The 20,998-nt window shown below is 47.9% G+C and overlaps 2 protein-coding genes across 2 annotated transcripts in view; both read right to left on the bottom strand.

Annotated features, from left to right (window-relative positions):
- OC90 (otoconin 90) overlaps window positions 1–8,163 on the bottom strand; it is a 33,048-nt gene extending 24,885 nt beyond the window's left edge. The window contains exons 1-2 of the mRNA XM_046642499.1: window positions 8,097–8,163; window positions 7,605–7,742 (exon numbers count right to left, since the gene is read on the bottom strand). Of these exons, the coding sequence (XP_046498455.1) occupies window positions 7,605–7,742; window positions 8,097–8,163 (205 nt within the window). The remainder of the gene's footprint in view (window positions 1–7,604; window positions 7,743–8,096) is intronic.
- Window positions 8,164–14,769: 6,606 nt separating this feature from the next.
- HHLA1 (HERV-H LTR-associating 1) overlaps window positions 14,770–20,998 on the bottom strand; it is a 31,355-nt gene continuing 25,126 nt past the window's right edge. The window contains exons 14-16 of the mRNA XM_046642498.1: window positions 20,299–20,455; window positions 16,410–16,492; window positions 14,770–14,813 (exon numbers count right to left, since the gene is read on the bottom strand). Of these exons, the coding sequence (XP_046498454.1) occupies window positions 14,770–14,813; window positions 16,410–16,492; window positions 20,299–20,455 (284 nt within the window). The remainder of the gene's footprint in view (window positions 14,814–16,409; window positions 16,493–20,298; window positions 20,456–20,998) is intronic.

Genomic DNA, 20,998 nt, shown 5'->3' with positions numbered 1-20,998 from the left:
GACTCCAGAGGCGTTGCCCTCTGTGCCGTGGTACATATAAATGCCACAGGTTCACAGCAGGGAGATCTCCTGGCTTTGGAATGATTGAGGAAGGCCTTGAGCTGCCCCAAAGAGTAGGCAGAAGTTGAACAGGAGTTGGATAAATGAGTGAAGGACATTTCTGAAAAAGGGAAACAGAGGAAAGAGAGATGGCTGCAAGGACAAGTGAGGGGGCTGTAGGGAACAGCATAGCCAGAGGAGGGATACCAGTAAGAGCAGTAGGTTGGGAGCTGGGAATCTCACATACCAGTCCTCACTCTGCCTCAAGTCTCACCCTACAGTTTCCTCCTCTCTGGACTGCGGGCTGGATAGGATCATCTTTACATCCCTTCTAAGCTGAAATGTTGCTTTTTTTTCTTCCTCAGTGTAAAGAACAAAATGTTTATTGAGATCTTCCCTGGGTGAGGATGTATCATGCAAGTCATGACGTATACATTGTGTCACTTTATGTTCACAAACATCCTGCTAGGCAGATACAGTTGTCTCCATTTTACAGAGGATCAAATGGAGGTCCAAAGAGGAAAGATAACAGCTGCAAGTCAGCAGCTGGGATGAAGGAGAGGGGGCCTCTAACATCACTTTCTGGCTCTATTCCAGTGTCTGTTTCCATTCCCCTGCAGCCTCCCAGAATCCTCTGGGCAGAGGAGGCTGCAGTAAGGTTTGCAAACATCCTGGATCCCTCGCTTAGAGGCAGGATGTGTCCCAGGTCCCAGGAAGAGGCTTATGTTACTGAGGATGGCTGCCCACGTGAGGCATTTCAGGTTACCCTTCCCTAGTGGGTGAGTCTTCATGGAGAGCATATTCCTGCAACTCTGCCCACACTGTGCCTGTTTAGAATCTTCCACGCCTTCCCTTAGAGGGGCCTTCAAGAGCCACATCCTCTGGATCCTCCTCCCTTTGCAGCCTCCCTTCCTGCAGCTCTGCCCCTCCCTGCTCCTGCCACAGCCAACTGCCCCAGGTCCCTGGGTCTTTGCCTAGAAAGCCCCCAAAATGTTCCGGTGAGGTAGGGCTTAGCACTTCCATTAAATGACATGTTAGGGTGATGCAGTGGCACAGTCCAGGTTTGGAGTCAAGTCTGTCAGGCTCAAAGCAGTCATGTTTGATGTGAACTTGAACCATGCAGAAGTGACAGTGCAATACAAAATACTAATGACGTATCTGTTTATGCATACAGTTTGAAATAATGCAAAGCAGCACACGCCATAGCATTCCAAAAACAGCAGCTGAAGAAGGGGTACCCTCTGATACATCCTGCCTCATCATGGTGTGACGTCAGCAGGTAAATGTTAGTTAAGCAGTTGGGCTTGTGCTATGCTGAAAAAATGCAACCTCTGTTCCATAACTTTGGGATGAAAGCTGTGAAGGCTACGATAGCCAAAAAGCTTTGGAAGAGGCCATCAGCTCCCAGATTTTCCAGGCTCTCCACTGAGGAGAGGGCACTTTGCAAAATGCTACCACTGTGCTGAGAACACAAGAAGATGCTGTTAATCAGGCACATTTTTAGATCCACGGAGAACGGGAAAAATGCTGCTGACTCAGCTCTTGATCCACACCAAATCCTGCGCCCTGATGAGCTTCTGAACAACAGCCCCCCGAGATGTAGCCCTCCACCCTGCATTTATCCACGGTCGAAACGCCGTGCAAGGAGGCAAGTTTTGGATTGAGTGAGACATTCGGGCAGGTAGCCGGTTGGACTTGGCCTTTTCCAAGCCTTGGTCACTAGGCTGGGCTGTGTCCCCAAAGGCCTTGAATACTCCTTAAGAAGCTGAGGGGTCCACAGCTTAAGGAGGGTTCGGAGCTTTGGTGTGAGATCAGGCAGCATCAGGCCTGAGAGACCTGTCAACATGGGTTCAAAGAAGCATCGTGAAGATCAAAAGAAAGAACACGGGCAGGGATGCTCCGGACACTCACCTGTTAGTCCGGCCATTTATCATGATGATGATGGTGACCAACAGATGCTTCCACTCCCTGCTGCCCTTCCCCTCTACACCAACAAGTGTTTGCAACGCGTGCGTCTTACCTTCGTCATCAACCTCATCCTTCTCCCCATGGAATTGTCTCGGGGACACAAGACAACTTTAGCAGGCACTTGTCTGGGGGAGAGCAGCCTCCCAGTCTACAAACCCTGTGGGTGTCCCCCTGGGTCCAGGCAGCCCAGGCTCTCTGCCGTCAGACCCTCCAGGGATGGTTTGGAGGGAGACGCAGCCACCCTCCTGTGGTCTGTGCGCAGACCTCCCACGTGATGAAGTCGGCCCACACCGGTTGTCACTTCCCAGGCTGATGTGCTCTGTGGCCTTGGACAGAGGCGGCCTCTCTAGACCTCTGATTTCTCACTCTAGATCACAAGGGGATGGGGACTTTGTGTTAAGAGTCACCTTGGGCTTTTCCAAATCAAAGGACAAGGACCCTAGACTTTTTCCCATTCCCTTGATGACACCAGTTGATGCTGACAGAATAGCCACGGTATGGAGTATGGCTAAGGAGGTATTGAAAGATGCTTCATAGAGTCACCTGAAGATGACTTGGAACAATGAAGAGTTTTCCAGTGGGCAAGGTGGGGAACAGGCAAAAGCAAAGACATAAAGAGGTGAAATTGCGTGGTGTATCTGAGGGACCACAGTGGGTTGGTATAACGGGGACCACGTCTGCTCCTGGACTCCACACTCCAACCATCCTGAATTGCTCTCAGTTCTCTAAGTGTGCCCTGGCCCCTGGGCCTTTGCACAGGCTGTGCCCTCTGCTGGATTACTTTGACCATGACTCAGCCTGGCTGACCCCTACTCACCATGTAAGCTTAGTTTTAATAACATCGTGTGGAAGTCTTTCCTTACTCCCTCTCCACACTCTGGGGCACTTGGCTAATTGCCTGTCATCTGAGCTCCCATGCCCATCCTCTCTTCTGGTGACCTTTACCTGCCCTATTCATGCTGATTCTCAGGGTCTCCTTATTTGGGGGTCTCTCCCATTAGACTCTGAACTCCCGAGGGCAGGCACCCCTCATTGTTGTAGTAGAAACTTAGCCAGTGTTTATTGAGTGGATTAAAGGAAACAGTGAAGAATGACTCAGAAAGGCCGAGACGGGAGGCCCAGAGCCCAGTAACGTTTGGACTGACTGTCCTTGTCCAGGAGACAGAAAATGGGGAGGGGAGGGCCCTTCTGAAGACCCAGGACTGCAAACCCAGATCTCTCAGGGGGTCAGGCAGATAATGCAAACAAGTGAAGTGGCCCAGTGCTGGGAAGCAATAGGGAGTGGTGGGGACTGCAGAGAACTAGAAAGACTCAGGTCACAGTGAGAGGGGCAGCTGACACTTAGCTCTAGGCTTTGGGGAAGGAGTCTCACAATTTAGATTTTCCAAAATTTGTTGGAAATCTGAATTTTTTGTAAAATCTTCCCATTTTAAACTCTTGGCTCAAATTTAAAAGAAAATATTGTGCAGCCGGAACAAAGTAGGTCTGTAGGCTGGCTTAAGTTTGAGGGTGAAAGGAAGATATTTTGGGTACACGCAGAGGAGTTTGGGGGGCAGAACTCCATCTCAGTCAGCTGGGCAGGGTCTGAGCTGACAGAACATCTCCCTGCCTCTCTCTGCCAGGTTGTGGGTGTGGCTCCCATGCAGGGGGATTTCCTCCTGCCTGAGAGCCATGCGCCATGCAGGGACACTGACCTGCAAAACAGACTCTCAGACCAGGAGGGAGAGTCCCGAGTGCAGTTCCATTGGAGCCCTTGTCACTGAGCCCACGGAATTGCTCCAGCACAGTTTACATTTGGCGTGATTGCCTCAGAAACTAGTTAGTTAGCATACCAGCCAACAGCAAAGAATACTGCTGCCCCCTTCAGCAGCAATTGTAAAATGCCGCCTGCTCCTTGCTAACCACCTCTCTGGTATTTCCTTTGTGCCACTGATCATTAAATCCTTGTTCTGGAGGGCGGGAGGTGATCTTATGGCTGATGTGTGCTAATAAGGTATGTTGGCTCCCCCAGGCTCTCACTTACTTTCAGAATATTGATGCCCACACCGTTTCATTAGCAACTCGAAAAGTCTCCCTGGATTTTAAGTTGTTTATCCCAGAGGACTGAAGTAGTTCACTCACACAGTCCAGGGAGTGCGGGGGTGGGGGAGATGGAAGGTCACAGGCAACCTAAGGACAACATTCACCAGAATGAAACTGATTCTGACTCAGAAAGAGTGAGGTTATACGGGGAAGGCGGCTGGCCTTCGTGCTGTTCCAGGCTGCATTTTGCGTGCACCACCTCGCCTCAGCCTCTGCCCAGTGCTGGGACACACATAATGTCATTACCATTTTATAGACGATGAAACTGAAACTCATCAACGAAGATTTAGCATCCTCTGACGTAGGCCTCCCTTGATCCGGCCCCTAGTTCTGTCCACCCATCTCCTACCTTGAACTTTATGTTCCTGCGGTGCTCAGAAGCTTATCATTTTCTCGACAGCAAACTACTTCTTGCCAACCTGCCTTTGCTGTGCGGTGCCCCGGGCCAGGGGAGCTCTCCCATTTGTGTGCTTTCCTTTGCAATACTGACTTGTACTGAAATTTTAGGGTTCCACTCAAGGTTCAAGAAACCCTATCTGACCCTCAACCTGGGCTGGGTTAGGGACACCTCCTCTGTGCTTCCCTGAGGCCGGGACATCCTTCTGTCATTGTACTCATGACTCCACGCTCAAGGATCTGTTTGTGTTACTGTTCCCCCCACCGCACTAGGAACATATGGAGGGTGAGTGCTATGCCAAACTGAAGCACAAGTTCATCAATATCTGGTGAGTGAATGAGTACACAATGGTTGAGTTACACCATCCAATAGCCAATTTATCAGCCAATGAGAGATGACCGACAAAATGCCGGTATGGCAAACTTTAAGCAAAATGAGGAGCTGTCATTTCTAGATCGTGGAAGGATAGGTGTATTAGGGGTTATGAGTGGGATTTCATAGTATTAAGTGTTCTACCCGCAAGATCAGTCAGGAATACACCAAACCTACCTCTGCCCAGCCCCCTTTCTAGAGGTTCTGGAAGGAGATGAACGTGCAGAGGACAATGGGACACGGAACCAATATTGCCACGTGATGTGAGAGCTGGTGAAGCAAACCCCAGGCAGAACTCCCTGAGAAAGCGAGCACACGGCATAGGTGGAAGGTCCCAGGGTATCTCCCTCTCCTGCCACAGATCTGACCACCATCCCACCGGCTGACTCCTGCCCTTTGAACCCATGAGCCAGCTCTGAGTGAAGAGAAGAGTGAGGGCAGCATCTGCCCGGCGGTACTGAGGGGGCAGACACAGAGGCTGCTCCCGGGCCTGCCACAGGGATGGAGAAACACCCCACAGAGAGCCCTTCCCATTGCCAACATGTCCACAGCATCGTCTTGTCATCTGACTCAGATTGTACTGGGGCAGCCGTGAGAGGGCACCTCACAGAGCCCCAGCGATAGGAAGGGCCGTGCTCTGAAGTCCAAGGCAGTGTTTACACAGAGGCCACATCCCCCACGTCCCCATGGCTGCTCCCAGCCAATGACTCAGCACGGCCAGGGATTCCATGGTGGGCCGGGTTCCTAGGGGGCACCGGACTCTTCTGGTGGACTCCTCCCTGGGGCCTTACCGAACTTTCCTTAGGCCCAACTGCGCCCAGGACACGTCCACCTCTCTCCTCCTCTCTCCTTCACTGCCCAGCTGTCTGATCTCTCCTGGCCTTTCTGGTTGCCACCTCATTTTTTGTCTGACAGGTGTTTCCTCTAGTGAAATCTCTGTACACTTAATCTGGTCATGCATCTGTTTCTTAGATGCATATTCTCAGACTAAGACACCGCTCCCCCTTCTTTGAGAGCAGGTGTGCAGGCAGAGCCTCAGAAATGCACCTGTCCCCCTACAGTGTCTGGACCAAGAACTGGCAGATTTGTTGGGCCGACAGACTTTTCTCTGTGGTGTCACACTCTCACCCCTGCAAAATTAGGGGCGCAGGTATGACACATTTAAATCCATACATAAATGTATATGTTTGCACTTAAACTTTCTATGCCTGTAATTTTTCTAACTCTAGATGTTTGTATTTGAGAATAAAATCTCTCAGGACAAACATATAAAAGTTTGTAACAATTTATGATAACAGGATACCGTTAATTATTTTTATTATCACAATGTAATAGTGAACTAAGGGGAAAAGGAAAGAAAGCCAGAAGGACAGGCAGAAAAGTGTTAATGGCCTCAGTTTCACAGAGAAATAAAAAAACTAAAAGACATGTAAAAGGTGGCTGGGGAGATGTTAAACAGGCAATTTTGATCAAAGGGAAATTTATTGTTTTGGAAGAGGAAAAGGTTAGTTAGAGGAGAAAATAAGCTTACAAATTAGAAAAATGGGTTTTGGTAAATGAGATCTCATTTAAAAAAATTAGGGAAAAGACTGAAAAATTGTAGAAAATTTCAGAATTTTATCATCCAAAATGAGGCGAGTCAAGACCATAGTTTGAATTTGATCAAGATGAGCTGAGGTCTTGGCAAAGGTTGAGCAGCTGCCATCCAAGCCCCCTAGCAATGGGGACCCAAGGCATGACAAAAATGTTTTAAGGGAAAACATCATGTACAAAAGAAGTAAATAATCAATAGAAACCCAGCGACTTCTGGAAGTGGTTGATCCCCTCTGCCCCAGAGAGAAGGTCTGAGACGGGGTTTGGAAGGGTCTGGACCTGAAGGAAAGACTGAGTCTTATGTAAACGATTACACTGTAATTTCAACTTACAAGCTTCTGGGTAACATGCAAACCCCCTGTATTGTCTACTAACTCATGTCACAGTCAAGATAAATCATCAATAACATTTATGGATTCATTTGCCTCACCCTCACTATTGTGTTTGGAAGGGATCCTTAGTGAGGGGAGGGTCATTGTGTTGGTCTGGAGTTTACCTGGATATGAGAAAGGAAGGAGAAAAATGCCTAGATAAATGAGCGACATCAATTACTGCAGTGCCCAACCAGCGGTAGGAAAGAAAGAAGTGAGTTGGCGTGTTCGAGAGTTGCACAAATGTCTAATAAGAAAGAAAATGGAATGGGGCCAGAAGTCTCAGATTGGAAGCCAAATTCCAAGTGAATCTGAAATTGTTACCTGGGCTGCCAAGGAGCTTGCTTAGATGACTTTAGGTTTTGGTGGTACGGGACTCTAGCCTATGGGGGTGTTGCACACACCCACAGAAGGGGAAAAGGAGCTGCGGCAGGTCAGGAAGGCCAACACACTCCCAGAAACGAGCAGAACAAGGGAGAGCAGCCCGTGAGCAGAGCGGGGAGGAGATGCGCTATGGGGTGGGGAGAAGGTTGTGCCCTGGCCAGCTGGCCTCTTGCTCTCCCTACTTCTCCCTTCCCAGACTTTTGAGCACTGTACAGCATACTCAAAAATATCAACTGAGTTAAACCTATAGCTTATCATTCATGTTTGATTTCCATCAGTCTTTGGGCAAGGGGATAAAAGTACTAACAAGCAAATCAGATGAAATTTGACAATACGTCCCAGTGTTCACAGTAATTACATACTAAGCCAGAAATACAGTGTAAAACAGCGTCACTCACCAACATGCCGGGCCACCAGCACACCCGCGAGGAGAAGCACAATCATGGCAGAGAGCAAAGGATGGGCCCAAGGCATCCTCTGGAGCAGCCTCCTGGGAGAGAAGTCAGCGGGATATGACGAGTGTGCTTTCAGAAATCCTATGAAATGAGAACCCCGGAGCCCCTTTGTCCCTAAGGCTGGGTGGTCAAAGAGAAAGCTCCAAAAGGGTTTTGTCCCAGATTTGCCACTAACTAGCAACATGACATTAGGGAGATCACATTCCCTCTCGGAGACTCGATTTATCCATCTGTAAAGTGGAAACTTAACCAGGCGCTCCTGGAGAACACAGCTATGGTCTTATTTATTTATTCACTCATTTACTGTGAGCCAGGCACGTGGCAAGGATCTGGGAACACAGAGTGAGGACCCTGTAAGTTGCTTACAGACTAATGGGGAGGGAGGCAATTGAACAAGTGCCAGAGTTTGACTCTTGTCAATTGAACTTTAAATACCGCACACGGTGTGATACACCAGCATTCCAAATGTCCCTTTAGCAGGCTGACTGAACTTTGGTACCATCTCTCGACATATGAATAAGTTGGGCGATCGCATGGTGGTGCTGCCTGCTAGCAAACTATGCTTTTCCTGCAGCAGCTCCTTTCCCTCTTTCCTTGGCTTTTGAGCAATTTGAAAACTTTGTTGCAGTCCTGGTGATTTAAGAGCTATGCCTCAGGGATGGCCATGGGGGGAATGGGCAAGGTGGGCCGGGTCCAGGATCCTACCCTATTTCAATCATAGCTGCCCTGTGCTCGGATCAAATATTTCACCTCAATAGGCACTTACTTACTGCCTATTGACTCAAGCAGGTCAACCAGATATTTAAGAGAGAAAGAAAAAAGTTAAAGACCAGAGGGATTGAGAATAATATTATCTCCCTGAAGAATGTTAATGGATGGTTGACTTGTGCATCTTCTGCTTTAAAACATGTTTTTAGACAAAGTATGAATGATAATACAGTGTGCACATGCTACCCCCGGGGCGCACACAGGGCTGCTGGATAGGATTGCATATGTTGTGCACTGTGCAAAGGTGTTATGCTGAGAGGGCAAGAAGGTGCCCAAAAGCAGCCAGTGCTCAACTCCCAAGCTTGCCCACTGCAGGGTTGCAGAAACCTGGAGGAAGGAGCATTTTCTGCAATTTGTTCTCCCAGAGGTAAATGTTGCCTCATGTCCTGGTGGCCCTGCATATGTACCCCAGGCCATGGTGGGCCACTCTACCTTGTGGGTGAGACTTGCTTTGAGGAAGATGTCCCAGAGGAGAAGATATCTGTAGGCCGTTGGATTGCTATTCTATGACACTGCCCCAGGGCCTAGCATAGCCTCTGGGGGCTGTAAGGGAAACGTTTGTTGAATGAGTGCAAAAGGGCAGAGTGTGAGTTCTTTGAGACTCTCCCTCAGGTCAAGCATTCTCGAATACTCTGGTTATTATCTGATCTTGCTCAGGCATAGTTCTCTTTGTAACCTTTTTTAGCCAAATAATTTCCTAGAGCAAGTTGACTTTCAAAGTTAGACAGGCTCTCTGATCGTCCTAAGGAGACTAAGATCTGAACGCCTTCTTGCCAAGGCCAGGAAACCAGCCTAAAACTTAAGGGCGAGGCCTAGGATGTCTCCAGATGGAAGGTGGCATGTCCTGGAAACTCCGCGGGCGAGACGCTGAAGGCATTTCAGAGGACCCCATTGAAGTCATACCCACATGACTGAGGCTGATGTCACCACCTGACACTTACTATGTTAGATTTATTATTGTTATCATCACACAGTGACAGAATGTCAGAATGTAATGTCCGAACTTGGAAAGGGCAATGGAATCATCTAGTCCAATTGCTCATTTTACAGATGAGATCTGCACACACCATTTGCACACACCTGGCTCACTAATCACCAAGGGTCCTGATGACCAATTCCTCACAGTGCAGGAAGTGTCTAAGAGCAAGGCTTTTCTAGCTGGACAGACCTGGGGTGGGGTGGGGAGCGCAGGCTCTGCCGTAACTCTTTGAGTCCCCTGAGCCAGGCACCGAAGCTGCCTGGAACTCGCTTTCCTGGGCAGTAAAATGCCCATAATGGTGGTTCTTCATCAAGGCATCATGAGATTAAATGGGATAATACTTGTAAAGGTGGGTCACATGCCCTGCACGCACAGTACTCAGTAAGGCCGGCCCATAATTGATGATTATTATATTTCTGCATCAGGTGCCCTGGGGAGAGTCAGTGGCCCACACAGGTTTGTAGGACCCTCACTGATGTGGCTTGGTAGATTTTTTTTTCTCAGGTAGATTCACCAGGTGTTGTCCCTCAGGCATCGCGTCTCCTCATACAAGGGCTCAGAGTGGCTTTGAGTTCCTAGAACATCCTGGAGTAGCATCTGGATCTCAGACACTCCCTGAAATGCCCCTGCCTGCCTCTCTTCCTCCATCTATTTCTCCCCTCATCTCTCCATCCATCCCCCCCTCCCTTTTTCCTTCCCTCTCTCCCTCCTCCCTCCCTTCTTTCATCCATTTCTCCCTCCATCCCTCCATCCTTCCCCACCTCACCCTCCATCCCTCCCTTCCTCCTTCTTGGCTCCCCACCCCATCAGGCAAAGAGGGTGCCTACCGTGAAGGTCCCACTCGAAAGCAGTTGGATGAACGACGCTCGGCTTTGAACAAGATGGTGACTGAGCCCTTTATACCCCAAAGAAAGACCCTTAGTCATGTGATCGCCTCCCCCTCCTCACATCAATAGAACAGCCTTTCATGAACGTTGACAGGTGGGCTGCCTCTGAGGGGGAGGAGGCATCGTAATACTATGGCTTGGAGCAGGTGGAGGCTCCATATTAAGAGGCCCCATCTTGAGCCTCAGAGAAGACCCAGGCTCTAATCAGAGAACAAAGGCTGCCCTGTTCCATGCCCCTCACTCCACCTCAAAGGTTTGGAGGCCCAGGGATTATGTCTCGGGGTCGTCAAGGGAGCTCTGGGGGATGAAAGACCGATGAAAGTCACACAGGCTCTCCTGCGAGGGAAAGGGCTGGCTTTGTCTGGTCTAGTTCATTCTTCAGCAACAGGATCTCTGTGATGTTTTCTTATATGTTCCTGGCCTCAGGCCTGGGAATTCGATGCCTCTCCCCTTTAGGAGTTTTCTGCCCAAGCTGTGGGCTGGGCCAAGATGGGGTATTCTAATCAGACATGCCAGGTCCCCGCGCCAGCCCTGCTCACTCGTTAGTAGTGGGACATTGAACTTGTCACTGCTCAGTCTTGGCTCCCGCAGCTGCTAAATGGGGACAATCCCCCTAGGACTGTGGGAGTGAGGAGAGCCCGGGAAGGGGCGCGGTAGGCAGCGGGGTCTCAGTGAGTCCCTGCTCCACCTCTCCTCTTGTAGCCCCCTTGTGAATTGTTCCCTTTCTAGATTTTAACAAGGAGGACTAACACTTACTGAGTACCTATCATGCACCACAAATATTTTTACAGGATTTTCTCCTTCTCATCTCTGCAGCAGCGAGATGGAGCACAAGTTGGGTCTTCGAGGTTGAGGCATATGTCTGGCTCATGTGATGGGGTCCTTCCTGACTTACTGGTTGGCCTGGCTGAGGACGCTCTGTGTTGATCACTCTACCACTGCCTCCCGGAGAACCAGGGCTCCTCCAGCGATTAAATCTGGGGAGCCCTGAGCCTTTACAGAAGCCACAGAAGGGCTGCTTCAAATAATTAGCTGTCCTTGTGCACTGAACTTTTGTTTATAGATCATTAAGTATTGTTCCGTGTCTCATGTGCATTGAGGAACGAAGCTAGTGCCCTAGTCCTTTCTCACTAGCGTGTAAGTTACACCGTCTCCTAAAGCATTAAGTCAATGGGGATGTGGGGTCCAATGTAACAAAATCCATCCTTTCAGCATCTCCAGGGCATAACTGCTGCTCACTGCTAAGGCATAATAACACCCTGCATAGGTATGTTGTTCTAGACACTTCATGGGGATTTGAAAAGGTTCATTTTCTCCACGTGGCCTACAACGGGGTATCTCAAATTTAGCACTGTTGGCATTTTGGGCCAATGATCTTCTGTTGTGGGGACTGTCCTGTGCATTGTAGGATGTTTAGTGGCCTGTGGGGCCTTGACCCACTAGACTCCAGAAGCCATCCCCCTCCCCAAGTTGTGACAAACAAAAATGTCTCTAGTCCCTGCCAAACATCCCTTGGGAGCTCCAGATCACCCCTGATTGAGAACCACTGGCCTAGTGTGTCCCAGGAACCTTGGTCTTTCTCTCTCTGTTGGTGGAGTGGGGTGAGAGTGAGGTTTTCACAAGAACTCAGACAGAAGAGAAAAAAGGTTGTTGTAGGAGAGTTTAAAATTACAGATTGTATTACAAAAGCATCCGATTTCCATACTCACACAAACCCTCAACACGAATGCAACTATTCAGAAAGAGGCAGACACAGCCACATGCTCACACAAACCCACAGAAACACACACGGGACTAAGAAACACACACGCAATACCTCCTCCTCTTCCATTTTCCCTCTCTCCTCCCCCCCAAGCCCCTGCTCCCTCTCCCCTCCCTCCCTTTCTCATGCCAATTTAGCTTGTCTTTGGGGCATAAATGAAATAGACAGAAATGCACCTGTGCCTTTGCCTCCAGGAAGAATCCTGTTTAATGATGTTACATGTGTAACTGCACTGTCTCCTTCCTCAGCTGGGGGACAATAACTGTTCCATCTCTTTCACCTCATCAGCAAACCACTGGTGGCCACATATGTACAAATTGGCAGGAGCTCCTGCATAGTAGCAGCCCTGGAGGCCTCCTCATTGCACTAAGCATCCCAAATCAGGATTATTCAATCAGGAGGGCTCAAACTTCTTAAATTTCAGCAGACCGTGGACTCCAGGCTCGGGTCAGTCTGCTCTGGGCCCCATTTTCCACCTGCTGTGGCTGCTGTTGTGACAGATAGTGTGATCCTAGAAAACCAGTCCCATATGGTCCTCTGAGCCTTTGTCCCTGCTTCGAGGTCAGATCCCTGCGCGGGCCTCAGAGGTCATCCGCATGTGGGCTTTTAAAAGTTATAGTCACGCTCAGTCATTATCCCCAAAGTATGGGGTGGCTGGGTCCACATGGGCTTTCCCCACAAGCAGAGAGCTGGGGTGTTGGGACCAAGTCATCAGTCCATCCTACTTTCCCTGATGATAAATTACTCTTTAGGGCACTGCAGGGATCCTTTCTTGCCAAAGATCCTTAATTAATATCAACTTCATCCGTCAGAGAGGGTCGAGTCAGATTAACCCACACCTAATGAATGGAGCTCCTTTCTTGATTCCGATCCAAACTGGAGTCCCTTTGCCTTGGCAAATTTACTGTATCCTCAGTAAACTAGAGGGCCCTTTGCAGGCCCCAAAAGTCATGATAACAGCTGTTTTTGAGCTTTAAATTTGCATAACTTTGAGTGTCTCTCAAGAGTTCTGGGGATTCAAAAGAAATCTTTCTGTGTATGGCCAGACAGGGAAGCATCTGGCTGCTTCTCTCCCCAAAATTCAAGTTCTGCCTCCCCAAGGACCAGTTGTTCACAGGTGGTGCAAGGGCCCCCAAGTGTCTTCCAATGGGGAAAACTGTCTCTACTTGCACCCCAAATGGAAGGTGACTTTTCTCACCAAAGAGAAGGTATAGATCTCAAAAAGGTGGAAGATTGATGGCCAGGCAGTGACTAAGGTGAGAGAGTGGAACAAGGGCTCCAGACACATCGAGAGGGAAGCTGTCCCCATAGTGAGGGACTCAGCAGTCCTTGTGGGTCCACCAGAAAGAGTAAACCTGTTTAGTAATGCTTTGCATATTGACTCAGCATTTACAGGGATATTGGAGCAACTGCAGACGTGGAAACAGTAAAGAGGGATCTGATACAATAAGGGGACCCCTCAGTGAGTGGGTGTGCAGCAGAGGGCTGACTCAGCAGGGCTACGATGTTCAACCCTGCAACTTCCAAGGAAAGCTCTGCCCTTGGACGGCTCCTGGGAGACCACCTCTGAACGCTTGGAATATCCTGCCTGATGAGAATGTCTTTCCCCACCTGGGGCTTTGGGCCATGCCAGATAGTCTAAGCCAAGGATGTGATTCATAGTTGGGGCCTCAGGTCACGCTGTGCTGGCTTGACCTCTGGAGCGGCTGGAGACCACGTACAGTCAGCCATGAGGGCACTTCATGTCCACATGACCAACACCTAATAAAAATCTGGACTCCATGGCTCAGATGAGCTTTCCTGGTTGATAATGGTCTGTAAATGTTGTCACACACCACTGCTGGCAGAGTAAGTGCCATCCACAGGACCCCACTGGAGAGGACAGCGGAAGCTGGTGTCTGGGCTCTCCTGGACTCCGCCCTGCACCTTTTACCTCTGCTGATCTGGGTCTGTGTCCTTTTGCTGTAATAAAGAGTAAATGTGAATCTAACAACTGTTCTGAGTTCCGTGAGTCCTGTTAGTGAATCATTGAACCTGAGCATGCTCCTAGGGACCCCCAAGTATGGGGGCACATGAGGGGAATCAAGACAAGACATCAACAAGAACAACTCTCTCCTCCTCCTGAGATAAGGTTCTCATCACCTCCTACTTAGGGGGCTTGGGAGATTATCTGGACCCCAGGGTACAGCAGGTCTGATTAGTTACACAGAACCAACTTCTAGTAAACTGTACAGAGAAATCGGATGTGACTCTCCCCAGGGTACAGCTTCAGTTTTCCTTGTTTATCCTTGTGTTGCCTTCCTAAAGTGCCAACTTTAAGTCACTTTCGGTTCTAGTCAGAGTCTCAGTGCCTGGACTGGTTTGTTCCTGCTAATGTCACACCTCAACCCCATTTCTTCAGTCTCAGAATTACTGCAAGCATCATGGGAGTTTCTTGGGCATAGATATCAGGTTTCTGTGACCTTGGGGCAGACAGGGGAGTTGGCATTACTGCATCAACTGTGAGGCCTCTAACATGTCATCTTCCACCTTCAATACCTCAAACAGATTCACAGGAGAGAAAGAAATGCTACTTCCAAAAGGGACTGCTTTCAATTAATTGATGATCTAGCTGGAGCCTGGGTGAATTCTGCAATGCAGCCAACTTGGACCAGGGGCCAGGGTGGAGAGATGCTGCCCATTGTTGTTAGGTCCCATTGCTCTTTCAAGACCTCACACAGACTTGCAGATATTCTCAAGGCATTTTTGTTTTAAGGCTGAAAGAAAAAAAGAAGAGGAAACTCAAGGTGCTGAGAAGAAAATGCTACAGAGACATCAATTCTGACAGCAAGAGTGATAGCCCAGGCTCTTTCCGAAGGCAAGTGTGTGGGAATGCACTGGACAGCGAGTTACTCAAAGTCAATGTCAGAGAGCGGAAAGGACTTGTGTAAGACCCTCTTGCTAATTAGCAGCAAAGTTGAGTCGGGAGCAGCCCTCATTTCTCCATTCTCTGCCCAGTGATGTTTTTCTAATACCCAGCTGTATCTACCTCATCTCCCCAGTGTGCATACAGCTAATCTAGACTCATTAATATGTTGTTCAGTAAATGTAATACGTTGTTTGTGTAGAGATTTTAACGTGGCAAGGACGAAAGGAGAGCCATTCAATTATAAGTCGCTGCAAGATTTCCTATCCCCTCTCCCCACAGCAGGTTAAGGGATTTCTATCTTTGACTCCTGAGCCCCCTACCTCCCCTCTGCAGATGCTTGGCTTTTGTGCTGCAGAATAAAGGCGATGATAGAAAGAGAAGGGAGAAGTGGGGTGATGGATTTGCACAAGAATTAAGGGAGCTATGTTTGAGAGAGAAGAAAGCATAGAGGCAAAAGGAAGAGAAAATAAACAAGAGGAGGGATGTGGAAATAGAGGAGAGCCAGAAAGTTTGATTTTAGGAGTGTTAGTGAGTGATCCATTGGAAAATGAAGCCTGGATAGGGGCTTTGAGATGGTAGCTGTGGGAAGTGAGAGCTAATGGAGGGCAAAAAGAAGAGGAAGCGTTTCTAAGAAGTGTTATCACGAATCCACTCAATGTTCTTTAAGACCCACAAGGAAGCATTGGGTGGCTAAACTGTTTGTTTGTTTTAATGTAAAACATTGCCAAGACTGGGCCATAGAGCACCCAGCTTATATTTGGGGTACATTAAGCAGGGATTTTTCACAGAGTTCAGTATAGTTCCACGACTTTTAGGAGGCCAGAATCCCTTAGACGAGATAGTCCAGGTGGATGGCACAATAAAATGGCCAAACCATTGGTTTTGGGACCCGACAGACTAGATCAGCCACTTTTGTCTGCAAAAGCGGGAGAAAGAATAAAGCCGATGTCTGGCACCCCTGAGAGTAGATGGGGCTCTGACGCCACCAGGATGAGGCAAGAGGTACCATACACCCTGCTTCCAGCACCTCATGCTGCCTTCTTTCCTTGAATTATTTGTATCCATTTTGCTTTGGGCAGGAATTTGAGTGTTTACACGGGGTTTGTCTTCTGTTTGAATTTTCTTTGTTTGTTTGTCTTTTTAGCTCACATGGGACTCAGAGAGGAGAAGCAAGTTGCCCAAGATCACACAGAAAGCAGCATTGCTTCGTCGGGATGACTCCTGCTTTTTTTTTTCTATACCTTATTGCAAACATCAAACTGTTCGGTGAAGGGAAATCAGACATACTCTAGACTCTTTTTGTCTAGAATTAACGACCAACTAGATGAGCTCCACCTCTCTCTACTGGCTCCTTGCTAAGGCGGGAAAATCTCTCAGAGTTCTAGAACTCTTGCATATAATACATTCATCGCTAAGTTACAATGTAGTCAAGCTGTGTACTTACTGAGCGAGTGGGACAACCTTTTCACCCTCTGACAGATGTATGTTGCATTCTTCAGAAACCAGGAATAGTATTCAAGACAGTACCTAAAGATTTAGATCAGAGTTGAGAGCAATCACTATTTTTTGTGGCCGTTAGAAGACAATCAGACTAAAAAAAGTCATAATGGCCAAATATTCACTGCAGAGAACCCACTTCTCATCTTTATAGGGCATGGGAGGAGAAGTAGCAAATGAGGCAGAGTAGGAGAACGCTCAGAATTTAGCGTCAACAAGACTTATTTTTAGTCCTAGCATCATCACTTACTAGAACGTGTGACTTCAGGCTGATTTCTTAATTCTCTGGGCCTTCGTCTTTCCACATATAAACAAAAGGCAATAATAGAACCTACACTCATAGGTTCTCATAGCACTAAATGAGATAACGTTTGCAAAGTTCCTGAACAGTGCCAGACTTATTATAATAGGTGCTCAATAAATGATGATGTTCATTTATTTGGTTTTCTGTGTGAGATGGAGTAAGAGGGCAGTGCTGTTATAGTTGACATTGCAGAAAATACTTTGCAAAATAATATCCTTGGCTCTTGGCTGGTGGCTGCAAGGATTCCTTCAAAGGACTTCAGCGAGAAGAGCACTGATCACATTATTAGGAAGAAGAGTTTTCAGTGCGGGCTGTGTCACCAGCTCAGTGTGGGAGTCTGGGAATTCACTTCCCTTTTAATCCCTCACCTGATGCATGAGGAGGTTGGGCTAAACACTGTCTAATTTCTCTTCCATCTCTATCATTCTGTGATGCTAGCACGCTCTGGGGAGTGACTAACTTCTCAAGTAAAGCTGGCTGTAAAGATTTCCCAGGTTCTATCACATTCTATTTACAAGACACTGCAAAACTGAGGAAACCGAGGCACAGAGATGAACCGATTTGCCCAGACATCCTGAATTAACCCAAGTAAGCCACTCCATGCCAGAACACATTGCCATTCTAGTAGACAACAAGACCAAGATGAGTCAAGGCCCAGCTGGGAGAAAACAAACCCAGGTGGTTCTAGAGAGCGAATTTAATACTGGGAACTAAATATAAAGGGATTAGAAGAACTCTAACCTAAAAAGAGATTAGAAAGAAGCAACAGGGGAAATATTGTTCAATGTGAAATACAGGGGTAGAAAATTTCTGGCTTCTCCCCTCTACTGTCCTCCGATCTCCTGCCAATATCTCCCATTGGATAAACAGGAAGCTGGCTGGCAAGGTATTCTGGGAAATGTAGTATGTACCAGTCAACCCCCTTCATTACAGAGCAGATTAGAGAAAGAGCAGGGAATGGATCTGAGAGTCGAGTGGAGTGATGAATACCACCAGGGCTACTTTTGCTGTGAGCCTGTGACCTTATATTCTCAAGATGACATCTCAAAAGCTTGCTCAACAGCTGACATGGCCACTAGGAATTTTGTTGCCACAGCTACAACATGTCAAGGATGCTACAGGTGGAATTCAAGCTTGGCTAGGAGAGTGAACAAGAGAGCAGTGCACCGACAACCACAAGTGCATCCTCATCAGTCAGCAACCACTGAGTGCAGCTTTCCAGGCTGTGCAGGACCAATTAGAGAAATGATTTCATTTCATTTCAATTTCTTCTCACCACAATCTGGCAACATAGGCAAGAAGGCTGCTACCCTTCTATATGAATGGTGCTCCTGGAATTGGGCAACACATGGCTGGGGATGTAGACGGGGCTATATCCATTTTGAAGATAAACTGAAATTCAGATAGGTTAAATGACTAGCTCACATAGCTTATAAGTGTCAGAGCCTAACTTTAAACCCAGGTCTGCTTGGTTTCAACCCCACTCTCCTACAGCATGCTAAGCCACTTCCTAGCTTTGAGGGCCTTGGTTCTGTGGCCTAGTCCCATTTCCCTCTCTGCTGACTTGACAGTGTGCAGCTTGACAAAATTTTTTTTCTAACAACCACAAAAAACTGCTTCCAAAACACAGAGGCTGTCAAACTACCCTGGGGACTGAGCTCAATCTGTTCAGAATGAAGGAGGGAATGGAAAGCCGGGAGAAGCAACTGGAGCTGTGGAAAAAATAAAAACCTTGCAAGCGCTAACCAGGTGCTTGAAAGGACAAAGTGTTCCTGAATAGGGACATACGCCAAGGACAGTGGCCTCCATCTTTGCTGCAGCCACATTGAACGTCTTGGTGGTCCTAAGATGTTCCAGGCTGCCTCTCGCTCTCCATCTTTGCATACGCTCTTCCTTTTGCCTGGAGTGGCCTCTCCCATTTTATGCTTGGAAAACTCCTGCTCCTCCATCAAGCCCTATTAGTCATTTCCTCTGGGGCCCACAGCCCATATTCGGAATCTGCTGTTGCACTTGTCATACCTCCCTGTGATTTATCTCTTTACATGGCCAACTTCCCCACTAAACCATGATGTTTTGATCACAGGGGCTGTCTTATTCAACAAACATACTGAGTAATGCCAGCCTCCCACTCTGTTATTCTTAGCCCATATTCAACATGTACTATGAGTTTATAGAAAAATTCATTATTAAGTTAAAATACAGGGAAAAGAAAAAATAAGCTCAGGTTTACAGAGGCTTCATTTCTCTAAATTTAAACTCAAAACTTCTTTCTGGAAACTTCTGCCTTCCCTGTTTATCCTTCTAGCCAATATTTGCAATATAGATTTTTCAAAGGTAATTTTTTTTCCCAAGGGGATGAGATTAATAGGTTTTGCCTGTGTGCATGACTTGGTTCTATCACTTACTATGTCATATTTTCACTTGTGTTTATGACCATTTCCTCCTCTCTGTTATGATGTCCTCAGGTTCTGGGTTTACTTCCGGTTCCCCTCTCTATTCCTGTGGCTCAGCACAGAGCATAACTGATAGATGGTGGAGACTCAAAACACGTTGTTGATTGAAAGAGTTAGTGGAAGAAGGTTCTGATAGGGGGCTGATCCTGTAAGAAAGTATTGTTGCAAAAGTTTTCTCTTCTGTAGCATCAGCTCGTGCAGTGGAGAAATGCCTTCACTTTGCTTGCTGTCACCCTCGGTCTATGGATCTTTCTTATTTTCCTCTCCAGGTGGAACATCCACACTGATTGAGGGACCAAGACCAGGGCCAGAAAGGGGGGATGGAAAAAGGCTGCAAACCTGAGCTTGGGGCTCAGAGCCAGTGGACGATGGAGATTTGAAAAGCTGAAGGATCACGAGTAGATTCTGAAAATAACCTTAAAGATCTGAGAGATTGGCCCCAGGCCACTGGAGCAGAAGTCTTCCTCCACGTGGCTTGGTTCTGGGTCTACAACCAAGAATAAATCCCAGAAGAAAAGATGGTATGTCTGCACTCCAGGGCAGGGGATAATGTCGACACCTAGACCTTCTTAATAGAAGATGGACGCTGCCTTCTTATTTTCTTTTTACAGTCTTCTCATTTGGCTGGCAAATGACTGCTAGGGATTTGTGAAAGACCTAGACTTTAGATGGACACGTTCTCTAATTATTTTCTTCTCGCAAATCTCACCAGGCTGAAGGCATTAGGGCTCAGGGACCACTCAAAGTTCTCTGTGATCATTCCACCAGATGTGACACAACTCAGTTCAACTCAACTCAACTTGATTAGACTTGACTCAACTTGACTCAACTGAACTTCCTGTGTCAAGCAAGTCCTGCACTTGGTTCTGGGGACCCAGAAATGAAAGAGGTTTCATTCTGGCTCTCGAAGAGGTGACAGTCTAGTAAAGGACTTACTGGAGAGACCACTCTTTGAGGGACACCTGTCACCTGTCTGTGGGTTATTTAGCACCTGGCCACCTTGTGACCTGCAAAGAATCCACACAGAATGAGAAGCCCCTAAATACCGGACGTGAAAAGCAGCAGCTGGCCCAGGTTACCTCATGGCCTCCATCCTGGGGTCTGTCCTCTGGCTCATGCAGAGACATTGTTGGAAAAAGTGGCACAGCTCCATCAGACAAGGGTTGAGCTTCTGGATGGCCAGGGTGAGAGGAGCAGCTGTCATGGCCTCCTCTTTGGGGAATGGCTGAGGACACCCTAGAAAATGTAATCCCAGACCATTAAAATCAACAAGAGTTTAGCAAACTTCTTCCCTGTGAGGCACTGTGCTAGGTGCTTCCAGTCCTGCCCCTGATCTCAGGGACCTCTGAGACAGACAGGCAAACACAGTGCTGCTACGCCATTGCCCGGGAAAGCTGCTGAGTGGGTTCCAAGAGACAAGTGGAGAGACGTGGGGATCTAGTTCCTGAAGGAAATCAGAGATGGTTCACTGAGGAGGAAATATTAAACAAGGATCTGAAACAGCGTACGGAAACAGATCAGGTGGAGACATTTCCAGTGTAAGAGACAGAGTACATGATGACTCAGCATCATGCAAGGGAATGGTTTGCTGATGGGAAAATGGAGAGTAACTTGATGGTACAGAGGGTACGGGATGTGTGTGCATGTGTGTGCAAGGACATATGTGTGCATGTGTGTGTGTGCATATGTGTACACACATGGGTATATGTGGTTTGCATGGCTGTCCATGGGTATATGTATGCACATGTGTGTGACTGTGTATATGGGGGTGGATATGTG

Source organism: Equus quagga, chromosome 16 (genome assembly GCF_021613505.1).
Source record: "Equus quagga isolate Etosha38 chromosome 16, UCLA_HA_Equagga_1.0, whole genome shotgun sequence".
NCBI lineage: Eukaryota > Metazoa > Chordata > Mammalia > Perissodactyla > Equidae > Equus > Equus quagga.
This window is presented reverse-complemented; position numbering and strand designations above follow the sequence as displayed.